Here is a 14,704-nt window from a genome sequence, read left to right as displayed (position 1 = left end):
CCATCACGAGGCATCGATTTCAGGAGGAAAAGATGCACACTTGCAAGTCAGCGGAGGTTGGCTCAGAGCGCTATGCGGTTGATGTTAGTGCGCCAGCCCTGGACGCCCAGGTCTTCCGAGAATCCGGGTTGCTGTGGGCCCCGTGGGGCCCTAACAGACGCGCCTCGGCCGCCTTCGAACAATCGGTAACTTTTGAAATCGGGGTTCGACGCCAAATCACTACATCGCGCTCTTGCACCACCGGCGGGCCCATCAAGCCACCGCGCAAAGTACCGTACCAGTAATTAACCATCATGGCGTCCAAACACGAAGAGGACATGCGACGGCCGGACTTGAGTGAGAACCTCTGTCTCAAAACCAATTCCCCCTTGACTGGATATTCCGTCTAACCTCGATTCCCAAACAGTTGTTCCATATCAAGAGCCGCCGGCAAAAGGCGACAGCGCCGAGTTTCAATCAACGCTTTCCTCGACGCTTCCCATGGCCGCCATTTTCATGAGAAACCGGTACATAGGGTGGTAAGTTCGGTCAGCACTGTGCGGTGTGCTTTTTCCATCCTATGTGGCGGCTCGATATCCCTATCCTGTCATCGGATCCGAGACAACAGCAGGCTGACGACGGACTGATACAGGGCGGCCGTTGTCTTCAGCGTACAGAGTTGGCTAGGCGAGAGCGAGGAAACGAGAAAGAGCAACAGCACCCCAGGCTACTTCTCCGTTGGAATGTCATGTACGACAGATACTCCTATCCGTGCCAGGGGCTTCCCGTTCCATCAGCTAACCCTTGTTACCAGTGATGTCCTTGATTGTTACATACCTGCCCATCTTTCTTCCGCCGCAACCTAACCTGCAGCGTGGAAGCGCCACGGGTGCCCCTCCCCCGGCGCCGGCATAGTTTTGACGGAGCAGAATTAGAACAGCAGGCCAGAGGTTTACATGGAGCAAGGGGGGTGGTCTTCGCATGCACAAGAGGCGGCTGGGCGGCGCGCGAGGGGGAGCCGTGTATATACCCAACACATAATATGACGTTATCCTACTATCTCTCTCTGCCCTCTGGGTAAGGTATATTGGACAGGCGGTGCCCCGTTTTGACGGGTACTCAAGTCTACGAATCTTCCCAAAGCAATATTGCAACCAGGTCTAGGTTCAAGCGGTATTTCGATTAGGCGCAGGAAGCTTATAAGGCCGATATAAGGTATATGAGAGGAGAAAAAGTATGACGCCACCGCCCATGCCTGTAACTCCTCTCCTGTTGATGATTTGATGTCTGACTCGATTTACATCCATCGGCCACAGCGACGCCCGCGCTTGCGCTTGACATCTCGAGCGGCTCAAACCCCCATTAAGAATCACTGTCCGCAAGATTGCCATGTCATCGACACCGGCCCATCGGCAGCGATTCGGGCAGTAGCTACACGACCTTAGCTACTCCGAAGAGGTCTGAAGAATATCTTGTTAGCTACATCACTAGTCACCCATCTACCGTCAGCCAAGATGGTGGAACTCACCCGCACCCCTGGGGCGTAACAACGCCAAAGAAGCAATCGCCGTCGCTCTTCTCAACGACCTGATCCTGCTTGATGGGAATGGTGACGACGCCAGCGCTGACGAGCGAAACGCACAACGAGAGCACGGCGGCGGTAACGGTAGCGAGCCTCATGTTGAGCTGATTAACACAATATCTCGCCACTCAATGAACTGGGCCTCGTTTGGTAGGTATTCTGCTTCGAGAGCCGACAGGTCTTCTGGTCCGTCAAGGGAAGCGGAGGGGCGGCACAAGTATTAAGCGCGCAATATGAAGGTATTCAGACCAGCTGGCTTGTAATGTACCAAAAAAGAGCGAGACGAGTAATTATCCTCGAGCCTGCGAGCAGAAAGGGACGATCTATCGATCACTGGAACTCAAATTACCCTGTAGAACGAGAGAATATCCGAAGGAAAAGGACAACCAGTCGAGACCCGCAGCGAATGCAATGCGAAGCGCCCAGCCAGTCAAGCTTCCCTGGGCGGCAAGCCCCGCTGGCTCATGGCATCTGAAGTCTGAAACCCTGAAAGTCGCCGCTGCGACTCTGTGCGCGGCCGGGGCTGGTAGGGGCCGCGACACGAGCCGAGGAGAAGAAAACGAGCGATTGGCCCGGAGACGTTTGAGGATTTCAGGCTTGAAACTGCAGTCACGCGGTAATGTGTTACGGTAATTACGCTTCTGCGTACACACACTCACGATGAACAAGAGAAAAGTTACACGAATTACAATAATTACGACAAGAAGAAAATGAATTGGAAGTTTGAACCTTACCAGGCGATGGCAAGAAGAGAGTCGATCAATTGAGTAGTCAGCGAAAGAGATATCGTATCAAGGACAACGTCTTGCGCAGATTCAAGAACGCCCCAAGACGGCGGCCAGCAAGTCATCAGTGGAACGGCCCCGGACAGCTGGGCCAGAACCGGGCAAATGCCCGGACCCTTTTGTGGAGAGCGATGGAAGGACAGCCTTGTCCTTTATACCCCTGAATGATAGAATACCTAGCTGCGGCAGTCGGTTCTGATGTGTGTGCACCCAGAACCCAAGAATCGTCAACTTCTTTTATTAGACTTGGTTTTGAAGCCTCCGGAAACAGTGGCTGAAGTCCAGCTGCAGATGCTGAGATTGAATTTCTCACTACGGAGGTACGTATAGACACAACCAGGAAGCGGCGGGGTTTTTGCTCCTGGATCGCTGGGCCATACATGATACATATCAGATTAATACCACGGTAGAGCAAGGCCGGACTAATGATGCAAGCGGGACACCGGAGATAATCCTGTATCTGTACGGGGGTGTGACTATGCCGGAGATCCACCCATGGAGGGGCCCTCCGAACGCCCCACAGAGCAGGCCCGGCGCGGGTCTACCGTCAAACCTCCGATGCCCGCAGGCCGGCTGATCGAATTTACATATACGTAATGAGCCCAAGTCGAACCATAAGGGTACCTTAGCCCGTTTCATCCATAAGATCAATGATCAACCTGTCCGCCGAGAGAGCCCTGAAATTGTCCGTTTCCATAGGGTTTACTCTTGCCGCATGTGCATACCAAAAGGGCGTGCAAATCTTTCCGTTCAGACACGTTGGACCAGGTCTTCCATTCCTCAAAAACATCTTCAGTATGATATATATACCCTGAGACCACATCCAAGAACGAGTATCATACCTAGCAACCCATTGATGGAGAAAGCCACAACGCTCCCAGCACAGCGGGGCGATGGAGGACGGACACAACTGCGCAGATAACTCAGATAAATTGGTGCACGGAAAAATCAACTGAACATGACCGGCCATGCGAACAACGAATGCCCAAAATGCAAGAGAAAGAACTGACATTCCAGTCTGAAGCCCTAGAGCCCTGACGCCCCAAGAAATGCAAATAGACCATGCAGCTATGCAGGAACACGCAAGTACCGAGCCCATGTCACGCCCATGCCTTGCCATCAACTCATGAGGTTCTCCCTGTCGGATCCAACCATCACCGATTTCCAAGACGAGCCATCAAAAATCATTATAACCCCCCGTGTGCGCCAGGAGTGAAGTCCCAAAGTCCCAGAATGTCCAGCGTTAAGCAGCCGCACCGGCCTTCAGCACTCTCTTGGGAGAGTATATCCGGAACTGGACGAAGATGATTGAATCCTCCACCATGGTGCCCAGCGAGCCCAGCAGCCAAGGCAGAGCCCTCACAAAGTAGTCTGGGTCCTGGGAATACGAGATGACGCTGGCGCCGTACGTGAAATTGCCCGTCAGCGACAGCAGGAAGAACAGAAGCGCCAACCCTTCACACGACTTTTCGCGGTAATTCTTGATGATCTGCGGGATGCGCGCACTAAAGGACCGGTCCATTAGCCTATTTCCCCGCCAGAAGGAAACAAGTAGAGGGGAAAAGGAAAAACTCACCACAGGTAGCAAACCGCACTAAAATACCCCAACACCATACCTACCAGCGCGACCGGCTCAACCGGCACCAGCTCTCCGTCGTCGGGAACAGACGGCCCACCACCACCACCACCGTCGGCGACGTCCCACGCGCCCATCTTGTAGCTCACGAACCAGCCCGCCGCGCCCACCACCCACACGGCGGCCAGGCTGACGGCGTTGTGCAGCCAGGGGTTGCTGTCAGGCGTGTCGTCCTCGCCTGTGATGATGCGCGTCAGCGGGTCCAGCCCGCTGCTCTCGCGCCGCTGCCGCCGCCGGTACGAGCCCGGCAGGCCTGTCGAGTCGCTCCGCGCCCGGGTACCCTGTAGGTGGGGATGCTCCTGCTCGTGGTGCAGGAGGGGCGATTCTTCGGTGGGCAAGACTGCATCGGTCACGGCGCACGTGTCCTCCTGGCCGGTGCTTATCGTTGATGACGCGCGGCGGGGGAGAGGATGGTGGTGGTGATGATGGTGATGGTGGAGGTGTTGCTGCTCACGGGCACGGCGGCGGGCGTTGATGGTGTTGTAGTAGGTGCATTGGCTAATGAGGATCAAGTCGGCGAAGCAAAAGTAGCTGGCCAAGGCTATTGTTGAGGGTGCGAGGTTTGTGAAGAGGGCGCCTGGCGGACAGGATTAACGGAAAGATCTGATGGGATGGTGCGCAAGGCCGGGAAGGACAAGGGGCACGCACCGGAAAGGTTGGAGATGTCACCGAGCAGCCAGATTAGGAGAAATTTCATGGATAAAGCATCCGCGCTCTGGGCTTTGTAGTTGGTGATAAGCTGCGGGAGCTGCAAGTGCTGTCAGCCATTGACGTCTGGACTCGAGGTTCTGTAATGCTTACCAGAAGGCATATCCATGCCGTCAAGCTGACGCTGCCAAAGATGCCCGACAGCACCTCCCCAACGGCTGGCGCCTTCAGGGCCTCCGGAATGGTGGCGACAAAACCTCGCATGGCGGTGAGGCTGTCGGGTCTCACAAAGAGGATCGTGGAACGGGTTCCGTGTATATGGGTAGAAGTTTGACGAGTTATATAGGGTAAAATTGAGGGCGTCGGTGACGGACAGTTACCGCCCTGCCATCGAGCTCCAAGTGTGCAGGCTGCAGTTGAATGTTGTAGTCAGAGACTCAGAGGAGCATGTTGCTGTGGCTTATCGGTCGGCGCTGATCTGCTGCAAAGATAAGATATTGCAAACCCGGGCTCACGATGATTGACGGCTCACCCCAGTTTGTGGCTTGCTGTTTGATTGGACAGATCGCAGTGCGCATCTGCATCACCGAGAAAACCCTGCATGAGAACTCACCGATGCACGGGACACACGCGAGCAAATGATGAAAGCAGGTGGTATTGACAGGCCCCTATGAGGTAAACCCCGCATTCTGCGATGCTGTCGACTCTCGAGAGTACGGAGTACCTTAGGCGCGGGGCCGGTTCACTATCAGCCAGTGGCGGCCGGCTGATTACAGAGCACATTGGCCATCTATCATGTAAGTGGATGTAAGTACGGTACAGTATTTTGTACTGTACAAACACACAGTCCAGTAGTTTACAAGAAAGTGTATTGTAGGTGATATGTGCGCGAGACGCAGCCTTATCGGCGGTCAACACATTGACCTAAAGTTATAGTCAGAAAAAAGGTTTACATTCACCCTACTCATTCCACCCCAATTTGACTACTCTGACTTACACACCTATAACGCAGTCAATTTAAGGCCAATTTGCCCAAGAATACGTTCAATTTAAAGCTATTTGACAGGCCTTCAATACTTGATATACCAACCCTTTGCCTTGCGCACTGCAGCTAAGTGCCTAGGTATGGAATCAATCAGCCTTGTCAATAAGGTCCTGGGCACCCTCTCCCACGCAACCCTCAGGGCCTCTTCGACCGTGGCGATATTACCTTCGTTCTTCTTGAGCAAATGTAGGCCAGGGAAGTCCCTACGTAGGATTTCCTTTATTTTCTTCCAGACGTGCTCAATTGAGTTGAGGTTTGGGCTGTGAGGAGGGTGCTCCTGAACCCAGATTCTGTGCCGCTCCAGCCAGTTAGTCGTCTTCCTGGCCACGTGGATCTTCGCGTTATCCTGGAGAAAAAACCTCTCAGGAGAGTAGTAGGGAGCCAAACTCTCCTCCAGAGCTGCAATATAGCTGTTGGCAGTATACCTATTCTTCTTAAAAGCTGAGTCCCTGATCATGATGCCTAGCGGGGACCTCCCTCCCTTCTAGATGGCCCCTTATACTATGATAGTGATCTTGGACTTGACGTGGCTGGTAATATTGACGACCTCTTTATTGTACTTCTGCTCTGGGATATGGAAAACCTAGCTATTCTTTGTCTCCAGGGCGGTCTAGACCGACAATTCGTCAGAGTAAATCCCCTGAATTTGGTCAGCCCAGGATACCACTTGCGCTAGGAGCTATACCGCTAGCATTTTGTCCTCCTTGCGCCCTAGGTTACACGTATAGGCAAGCCTCTTGGCTGCTCCTTCGACTGTAAGCTAAATTCGCTTGATGGTATAGTATTTGCACTTCTAATGCTAGCCTAAGACCTTCTAGAGGGTGCTCTTAGCTATACACTTAAGGCTACTTGCAAGTAGGCAAGCCTAGGAAATATAGGGGTCCCTTTTAACTATCTAAACTATATACCAGACCTAGGCAGCATTCAGCTTCTTAGGCCAGCTACTGCGTAGGGTAGTCTTAACGGTATTGTAGGCCCAGAAGCGCTGGCAAGTATAGGATATAGTAGCTTCGTTATACTCAAAGTTCTAGGCCAGGACCCTGCGGGGTATACCTGCCATTCGCGTGGTAACTATAGATGCCCGCTCCTCGGGAGTAAGATGCTTCCTATTCCAATGGATAGAGCAGATATTGGGCGACAATTCTATACTGAAACCACGCATTTTAGCCTCAAATTGACGAAGATGTGATGATTTGAATGTTGTGGGTGGTATGTAGGGAGACGCGTTGTAAGACGCAGTCGCGTATGTGAGGTAGAAATGTAAATCTTTTTTCTGACCCTGATTTTAAGGTAGATATCTACAATATCCCCCTTGTTTGTTCGTTAGCTCGGTACTTCAGGTGGGGCGAAATATACAGATAAGGAAAAAACCGTCAATACAACTTGCATTCCTCCTAGTGAAGGGCTCTTAAGCCCATAGAGCTTCAGTTTCAATTCAGATTGAATTCGATGAAGTTTGAAGTGTTCTATCGCTGATTGACCTCCTTGTCTTAGGGAGAAACCTCAAGATCGAGGAGATGTGGGTCAAATCTGGCGGATTGGTTGGATGCAGCGGCTTCAGACCTTTGCTAGAGAAGGGAAGGTGAAGTGGTGGGGAGTATTGCGCCAACTAACAAACAAGGGTTGTATTGTACATACGCTTCAGACGCAATGAAAATACAGGTAGATACCTAGAACTGCTGTTGGCAATACGTACCTCCATCTCAGCATATTGTGTGACATAGCGTGCGACGGTCGAGAGATTCAGGTCGCAAGACAAAGAAGACCTCGGCCACTTGACCCTCGATAAACCCTGGTTGCGACACGTGGGGCTAGATTGCCGACACGACTCGCTGATTTGTCGGCGCGTTTCTCCGGCAACTCGCATCCAGCGACGGGCTGAGCACAAGGTCAGCCTTGCGCAGCTGACTGAGAAGTCGACATCAAAAGTGGGATGTTCTACACTACTCATGACGTGAGTCTTTCTCATCTCTTCTGTTGAGATAGAATATACCGCACGCTATACTGTCGAGAAACACCGTCCAAAGCCTTATTTCCAATATCATAATTTGAAGCGGACGAACCGGTCGACCATGAGGATATCATTACTAACTTTGGGCGTCACAGCCTTGCCCGGGGTGGTGGCATGGGGCGGTAAGATAGCTCGTGGACCCGTTGTGCCTGACCAAAAGCTAAATCTTGGGCTTGAACAGGCTTTGGGCACATCACCGTGGCATACCTCGCCAGCAACTTTGTGTCGAATGAGACAACAGCTTTCTTCCAAGGCCTCCTCCGCAACGACACCGAACACTACCTCGCTGGCGTTGCGACATGGGCCGACTCGCTCCGTTACACCAGATGGGGCCGGTTTACGGGCCCCTTCCACTTCATCGACGCCAAGGACAGTCCGCCGACGTACTGCGGCATCGACTACGAGCGCGACTGCAAGAAGGAGGGTTGCGTCGTGAGCGCGCTGCACAACTACACGACCCGACTGCTAGATACGGAGCTGCACGTCTCGGAGCGCGCCATGGCGGCCAAGTTTGTCGTGCACTTTGTTGGAGACATTCACCAGCCGCTGCACACTGAGGACGTTGCGCGGGGTGGTAACGGCATCCACGTGCTGTTTGATGGCAGGAACTTCAACCTACACCACGTCTGGGATACGAGCATTCCGGAGAAACTGGTGGGCGGCATCCACAGAAAGCCCTACGAGGCGGCCAAGCGCTGGGCCGATGTGCTCACGACGGAGATCAACGAGGGCAAATTCCTCTCGGCCAAGGACGAATGGCTGAAAGCCACGAACGTGTCGGACCCAAGGTCTACAGCCCTGTCCTGGGCAACCGAGAGCAACGCGGTCGTTTGCACGACTGGTGAGTGTTGAATCTCCCGCAGCAGAACGATGGTCCCTTGCCTTAGAGATCTAGCAGTTCCTTATGGCTAACCTGTCGCCGTCTAATCCTTAGTCCTACCTCAAGGCCCAGATGCCATTGTCGGCCAGGAACTGGGCTCAAAGTACTACGAAGCCGCGGCTCCCGTAGTGGAGGCGCAAATCGCGAAGGCGGGTTACCGTTTGGCGGCCTGGATGGACTTGATCGTTTCGAGCTTGCGCAATCAGCCATCACCAGGAGATCTGTAGGGTCTGTGAGTAGTTCATCGGCGCAGTCAGGATCTAAGGACGAGGAAGGGATCGTCCCCGCCAGCGGTAGTTGGAGCGGCACATCTTTTGAACCTTGACGCATCTTGCGTCTTTGATTGGGACCTTTTGAGAAGTGATCATCATCCATGATCGCGCATGACATTCGAGGAGCGATGGAAACGTGCTCCTCGCCTAGGCGAAGCAAACATCCCATGCGTGATCTCCCGCTGAGCGTCATCGAACCGATGCGACACCGAGAGTTGATGGCGGCAGCAGGCTTGGCCGAGCATATCCGCCGTTCCTATTGTTTCGTTCCGGCGATCCCAGGTCACGGTTTGCCGATATTGCAACATACAACGTCAGGAGCTTGAAGTGTAGACCCAGCGCTGTATTCTGCCCCCCTAGGTATTCGATTGGGGCAATTATGCGAATAATTGCGGCCTGAACAGGTGAACGTAGCGATTGACAGTCAGCGGCATATTTTCCGTTTCTTAGGCCCTTCATCAACTGCACAAGATTAGGGGCTTGGTTTAGAGAACAATCTGCAGCGTTTCAAAGCAGCGAGAAATTATCTACTTGATGGGAGAATGGGAGGTGCGGGAAGCTGAGGGGAGATACCAGGAGCGTTGCGTCGTCTCATCCTGAACAGGGGTGAGCTTCACCACGTTTGCCGCCGAGCATCGCGCTTGGAGCCTCTCCCCGCTTGCCGACGCTTGTTTCTGTAATCCGATCTTACACTTTCGAAAGCGGCTGTAGGCCTGAATTGTCTGCCTAGGATGAAGATATGGGACGATATAATTGAAGTTGGGTCCCGTCACCGTAAGGTTACAAGTATATGGTAAGCTTGCCCTTACGGGGCGACTCCTAAAAGGGTACTGTAGTCAGCACCAGCCCTCAGCAGTCTCAGAAATTCGAGTTACGAAAACCATTGCCTTGGAACCTCTGTCGCCCCGTGACATCAGGAAGCCTAGGTAGCTGCCATTCAAGTGTGCCGTGTTTCCCGACATCCCCTCGAGTTTAGAGTACCTCAGGATACGCACCCAACTTACTCCGTAGAGAGGCAATGGAATCAATGGCAGGGATGGACATTGCAATGAAACAAGGCTCGTGTAGTGTAGGCAAACCCCTAAAAACAAGCTTGTTTCGGTCAGGTTGCACTCGGATTCCTTGCCGGGTCTTTGACATAACTTTATATTCGTTGCTTTATTACTCTACTTCGTCCTGGTCCATATATCGTTGCCAGACCCTGTGAGCGAGCTTCTGCAAGGACAGTCTGGGTAGCATCAGCGTCAAGGCGGTAAGTTCCTCAGAGACCATCGGTGTTGAATGCTGCATGTGTGCGGCGTGCGGCTCAACGTGGGGATGACAGCCCTGTGTACGAAGTACACTAGACCGAAGTCATCCAGGCTATGGAACCCCGTAATCCAAATCCAGGGGGATCAGGAAGAGTGTCATTCTGCCAAACTGCCAGGAACAAACCTACGAACCATAAGGTACACTTTAGTCTGGTTTGAATCCCATAGTTCTGCAGTAGCCCAACCATCCGAAGTGCAACAGAACTAACGGATGGCGCCCTTGAATTCAGGTCTCGGATCGACGGCGGTGATAGGGCGACCCAATCGGCAGTCCCAAGTCAGCTGGAGAGAAGACCGTACAGTAGTCTCATCATCCAATGTGATATGTCCTCGCACAAAAGGGTTTGTTAGTGGGAAACTGAGGATACTGCAAACTGCCTCAATCGATCCTCGGCGGAGAGTTCTGATACAGAGGAAGGATATCGACACCAGCGCGGGGGCGGCGAGCACGGAGCTCGCAGCACCTCCCCCTCGGCTCAGCAAGGTGTACTCCTGATGTTCGCCGTCATGCCGATAAGCCGATGTTCCGCTGACAAGGAACCGTCAATCGGCACCTTGGACTGGGTTCCTGCCGGTGGTGGTTGATATGGGTTGATTTTTGAAAGTCAGGGATCGCTCTGGCCGGCTGAGAATGCGCGTGGATAAGGTAAGTGGGGCATTGGAAGGTGTGGGGGAGGGGGTGCGGAGGTTAATGCTCGCTCGCTTGCGCTTCATCCCGAGACACAAGATGCGCGATCGGCGCGATCCGGCCTCTTGATTGGATAAAAGCTGGGACGAGTCAGGGTTGCCGTGGACATCTGGCACAGAAGCAGCCTCAACTTTCAACCCATAGATCCCGGTGTTGGAGAAGGCGACATTTGAGTTTGGCGCTGAACCTTTTCCCTTTCCCTGCGCTAGGTGTCGTAGCACACAAACTGACAGGGCACGCAGGCCTAACGCTTTCATCTGAACGTTGGGCAAGCGTCTCGCTGCCTGGCCGTCGAAGAAGGCCTCTGCTACACTTATGGTTACTACGATCATCGGCGGCTGGCTAAATCGGCCAAGAAGGTCGCTTTCTTCCGATCTCTAGCTACGCACGACATCTCAGCAGCGCACCAATCCTATTTGCAGGATCCAAGGCGCTCCTTCTGTTTCCGGCATTCTGATCTCTAAAGTCCCAACAGGATGCTCTTGCCAGTTCCCAACATCTTCCTCCCAGCGGTAGTGGCGAACGGTCCTGCTTCAGGGACCAGACCCTGCTGGCCCTAGGAAGGAGGTAGTGAAAAGTCTTTTTCATCAGGGTGTTTGACACAGGACTTTTCCTCTTCCCTGTCCTACTCAGTCAGACGATTCTGACATCACGCCCCTGTCTCTTCTCTGCCCTGCACACACCCGCGTTTTGGAAGCGTGGAGAAAACAAATCCTTGCTCTCTCTCGCTCGCCATGTGTCTGGGTTCCTGGTCGCGGAAGGCTTGGCACCGCCGTCTTTTGCTACCTTGTCTCCCTTATTCCATACTTCCCTTATGGTTCCCTTGCCTGGAGTTGCTGGGGATATCTGGGCAGTCGAAACTCCTTGGCAGTGCCGGGGCATAAGAAACGAATCCTTGGCGTTGTCGTCGGATCGTCGTCGCAGCCCACATCCTCCTCGCTGGATAGTCCGGGAGCCGTGCAGCCTTATAATAGCCCTTACCGGCCTCACCACTCCAGTCTTGCCCTTCTTTTCTGACCATGTCCCATTCTTGCTCTGTGTGGCGGTAGTGTGTCGTCTTCTTTGTTTTCTTCTTCCATTCGTTCCTTTCAGACGTGGGTTGTACCTACTTGTACATCCCTATCAACCTTTATTGTCGACACCAGTTGTCGCCAACCACTCCTTTCATCAATACTCTTGTTTCTGACGGTCTGGAACCATCTTTTCCTCTCGATTCGCGACACGGCTCCCGCGGAGCTTGACGACTTCTTCTCGACGACCCGCCGGTTTCGAAAAGGAACATCTGCCCAGCATGTTGATGAAGACTGCGGTGGCGGCCCTCATGGGTCTGGCCATGGTTGCCGAGGCTGCCTCGGTTCATCAGTACAGGTCCCCGATTGCGTTGGAACGACGGCAGAACAGGTTCAACGGAAAGTTCAATGGCGGTCAGGGTGGCAACAACAACAACAACAACAACAACCAGAACCAGGGCGGGAACAACAACAACCAGAACCAGGGAGGCAACAACAACAACAACGGCAACAATAACAATAACAACAACAACAACAACAATAACGGGGGCAACAATAATGGGGCCACCGAGACTTGCCTTGCCCCCAACGCCATTCAGACCGGTTCGCAATCAACCGGCCAGAACGGCGCGGTCCCCGCTGATGGTCAGGTCAACTCTGCCACGTACGTCGAACAGATCAGGAGCCAGAGTTTGACCTGCAGTCGCTAACCGCAGTTCTCACAGTGACAACGCCAATTTCATCAATTTCTGCGCTGGCGAGACTTTGACCAACGGTCTGCAGAACAGGGATGGCTCCTGCAACGGTATCCGTAGGTAGAACCGAGCCTGTTCGAGTCAGAATCCTCGCTAACTATGAGCAGCCATGGGCAAGATTCCCTCTGTCAATCGGATGGTCTCTACCGTCATTACCAACCCCAACAATTTTGACGATCTGGAAGCGCTCACGACCTTCAACGTCGTTGTCAACGTGCAAAACATGCAGCTCGGCTCCTTCACCAACGCCACGAGCACCTACTACTCGGCCCCCCAGGATCTCAACGGCGCAGGTCAGATCATCGGCCACACTCATGTCACGATCCAGGATACCGGTAACACGTTGAATCCCCAAACGCCCCTTGACCCAACCCAATTCGTCTTCTTCAAGGGGATCAACGATGCCGGAAACGGTCAGGGTGTGCTCCAAGCTGTGGTGGACGGCGGTCTGCCTGCTGGCTGCTACCGTTGCTGCACCATTACCAGCGCTTCCAACCACCAGCCTATTGTGATGCCTGTTGCCCAGCGTGGCGCCCAGGAAGATTGTCGTTACTTTAGCGTAGGCGGTGCCTGCGGTAATGGCAATGGCAATAACAACAACAACGGCGGGAACAACAACAACGCTGGCAACAACAACGGCGGAAACAACAACAACGCTGGCAACAACAACGCTGGGAACAACAACAACGCTGGCAACAACAACAACGCTGGGAACAACAACAACGCTGGCAACAACAACAACGCCGGGAACAACAACGCTGGCCAGGGCAAGAACCAGGGCAACCAAAACAACAACGCCGGCCAAGGCAAGAACCAGGGTAACCAAAACGGCAACGCCGGTGGCAATGCCAATGCTGGCGACAATGCCAACGCTGGTGGCAACGCCGGCCAGGGCAAGAACCAGGGCAACCAAAACAACAACGCCGGCCAAGGCAAGAACCAGGGTAACCAAAACGGCAACGCCGGTGGCAATGCCAATGCTGGCGACAATGCCAACGCTGGTGGCAACGCCGGCCAGGGCAAGAACCAAGGAAAGAACCAAGGGGGCCAGGGCAAGCAGCAAGGCGGTCAAAATGCCAACGCTGACGCCAACGCCAACGCTGGGGCTAATGCTGGTGGTGCCATTGGCGGTGTCGAGGCGCCCGCAGTAGAAGACAGTGGTGATGCTGCCCGGCCCTTCTCGGTGAACGGCGCCACCTTCGTCAACCGGGAAGCGGCCGTGCAGCGCGCCTGCGCCATCCAGAACAATGGCTGCGCCAACGCTGTGAACTCAGGGCAAGCCCAGGGGGCGTCCGTTGCCGACTGCAACGCGCAAGAAGCCGCATGCCGTGCTGCCGCCTAGAGAGCCCCCTTCTTCTTTCGTTTCCCGCACATGTGCCCGCCTTGACCCGACCTCCAGCACAGCGCCGCTCCGCGTGCAAAAGCCAACGGACCCGTTGCCCCCGACTCCGGTATACCAGAGAAAGTGGGGCGCGAGTCCCATTCTGAACCGTCGGCATCGCGTGGTTGACGGATTCTGGGCCTTCTTGATACCCTGGTCTTCCGGCCTTCGTTCGCCCGGCGTGCCGTCTCGGTCCACGTTGTTTGTACGAAGGCTCTGCTGGCGCTGATAGTTTTGTCGACGGACGGGAGTGTGTACCATATTCTTTTCTATTTTCTACATCTAGGTAATCTGTGGTCTGTTGGTGTTTTTGCTGGATGGTTGACAGGTGTTAACCATTGGGGTTGAGTGGCGAGAACGTATCTTCTCCCTTTTTTGTTCTAGAAAAGAATTGGAAGACGCTCTCGGTCGTTATTTTGGATCCTCTATCTATCTTTTTTGCTTCATCGCTGCTACTCCCCTATGCCTCCGCGATGTGGTCGTTGTCAGTATGGCGATTTTATGACATTTTTCTTTGCGATTATGAAGGTTCACGGCATACAAGCAACTAATGCTGAATTTGGAGAGGCAGGAAAAGGGGTAAGGTAAGGATCAGTATAGCTGGTAGTGGACTTGGTGGTCATAGAGAAAGGGGCGGCGAAATCGACCCTTCCGGTCTGTGACGGGCTTTGCTTGGGTTAGCTTGCTACAATGTAATCTTGCCTGCCAACCTGCTACTACCT

The 14,704-nt window shown here is 53.7% G+C and overlaps 6 protein-coding genes across 6 annotated transcripts; 3 read left to right on the top strand and 3 right to left on the bottom strand.

The window, feature by feature from the left end:
• Window positions 1-293: 293 nt before the first annotated feature.
• N656DRAFT_698480 (uncharacterized protein) lies at window positions 294-894 on the top strand (the record flags this gene model as incomplete). Its single annotated transcript, XM_064810715.1, has 4 exons — window positions 294-336; window positions 407-518; window positions 632-729; window positions 794-894. 4 exons carry the CDS (start codon window positions 294-296, stop codon window positions 892-894), a joined length of 354 nt encoding a protein of 117 aa, XP_064674516.1.
• A 109-nt stretch (window positions 895-1,003) lies between these two features.
• N656DRAFT_772938 (uncharacterized protein) lies at window positions 1,004-2,088 on the bottom strand. Its single transcript, XM_064813965.1, has 2 exons — window positions 1,508-2,088; window positions 1,004-1,439 (listed from the first exon to the last, which is right to left on the bottom strand). Exons 1-2 carry the CDS (start codon window positions 1,657-1,659, stop codon window positions 1,421-1,423), a joined length of 171 nt encoding a protein of 56 aa, XP_064674515.1. The 5' UTR covers window positions 1,660-2,088; the 3' UTR covers window positions 1,004-1,420.
• A 1,340-nt stretch (window positions 2,089-3,428) lies between these two features.
• Window positions 3,429-5,149, bottom strand: N656DRAFT_1638 (PQ-loop-domain-containing protein). The gene is made up of 4 exons (XM_064808719.1): window positions 4,784-5,149; window positions 4,631-4,730; window positions 3,923-4,559; window positions 3,429-3,851 (listed from the first exon to the last, which is right to left on the bottom strand). The coding sequence occupies exons 1-4, from the start codon at window positions 4,892-4,894 to the stop codon at window positions 3,590-3,592; spliced, it is 1,110 nt and encodes a 369-aa protein (XP_064674514.1). The 5' UTR covers window positions 4,895-5,149; the 3' UTR covers window positions 3,429-3,589.
• Window positions 5,150-5,541: 392 nt separating this feature from the next.
• Window positions 5,542-6,243, bottom strand: N656DRAFT_803121 (uncharacterized protein; the record flags this gene model as incomplete). The annotated part of the gene is made up of 3 exons (XM_064818322.1): window positions 5,841-6,243; window positions 5,628-5,631; window positions 5,542-5,554 (listed from the first exon to the last, which is right to left on the bottom strand). The coding sequence occupies exons 1-3, from the start codon at window positions 6,130-6,132 to the stop codon at window positions 5,542-5,544; spliced, it is 309 nt and encodes a 102-aa protein (XP_064674513.1). The 5' UTR covers window positions 6,133-6,243.
• Window positions 6,244-7,747: 1,504 nt separating this feature from the next.
• N656DRAFT_785830 (S1/P1 nuclease) lies at window positions 7,748-8,793 on the top strand (the record flags this gene model as incomplete). The annotated part of the gene is made up of 3 exons (XM_064816467.1): window positions 7,748-7,808; window positions 7,868-8,527; window positions 8,621-8,793. The coding sequence occupies 3 exons, from the start codon at window positions 7,748-7,750 to the stop codon at window positions 8,791-8,793; spliced, it is 894 nt and encodes a 297-aa protein (XP_064674512.1).
• A 3,334-nt stretch (window positions 8,794-12,127) lies between these two features.
• N656DRAFT_764269 (uncharacterized protein) lies at window positions 12,128-13,943 on the top strand (the record flags this gene model as incomplete). Its single annotated transcript, XM_064813317.1, has 3 exons — window positions 12,128-12,510; window positions 12,572-12,657; window positions 12,709-13,943. 3 exons carry the CDS (start codon window positions 12,128-12,130, stop codon window positions 13,941-13,943), a joined length of 1,704 nt encoding a protein of 567 aa, XP_064674511.1.
• Window positions 13,944-14,704: the final 761 nt, after the last annotated feature.

This window comes from Canariomyces notabilis (assembly GCF_033297395.1).
Source record: "Canariomyces notabilis strain CBS 508.74 unplaced genomic scaffold N656scaffold_1, whole genome shotgun sequence".
Taxonomy (NCBI): domain Eukaryota; kingdom Fungi; phylum Ascomycota; class Sordariomycetes; order Sordariales; family Chaetomiaceae; genus Canariomyces; species Canariomyces notabilis.
This window is presented reverse-complemented; position numbering and strand designations above follow the sequence as displayed.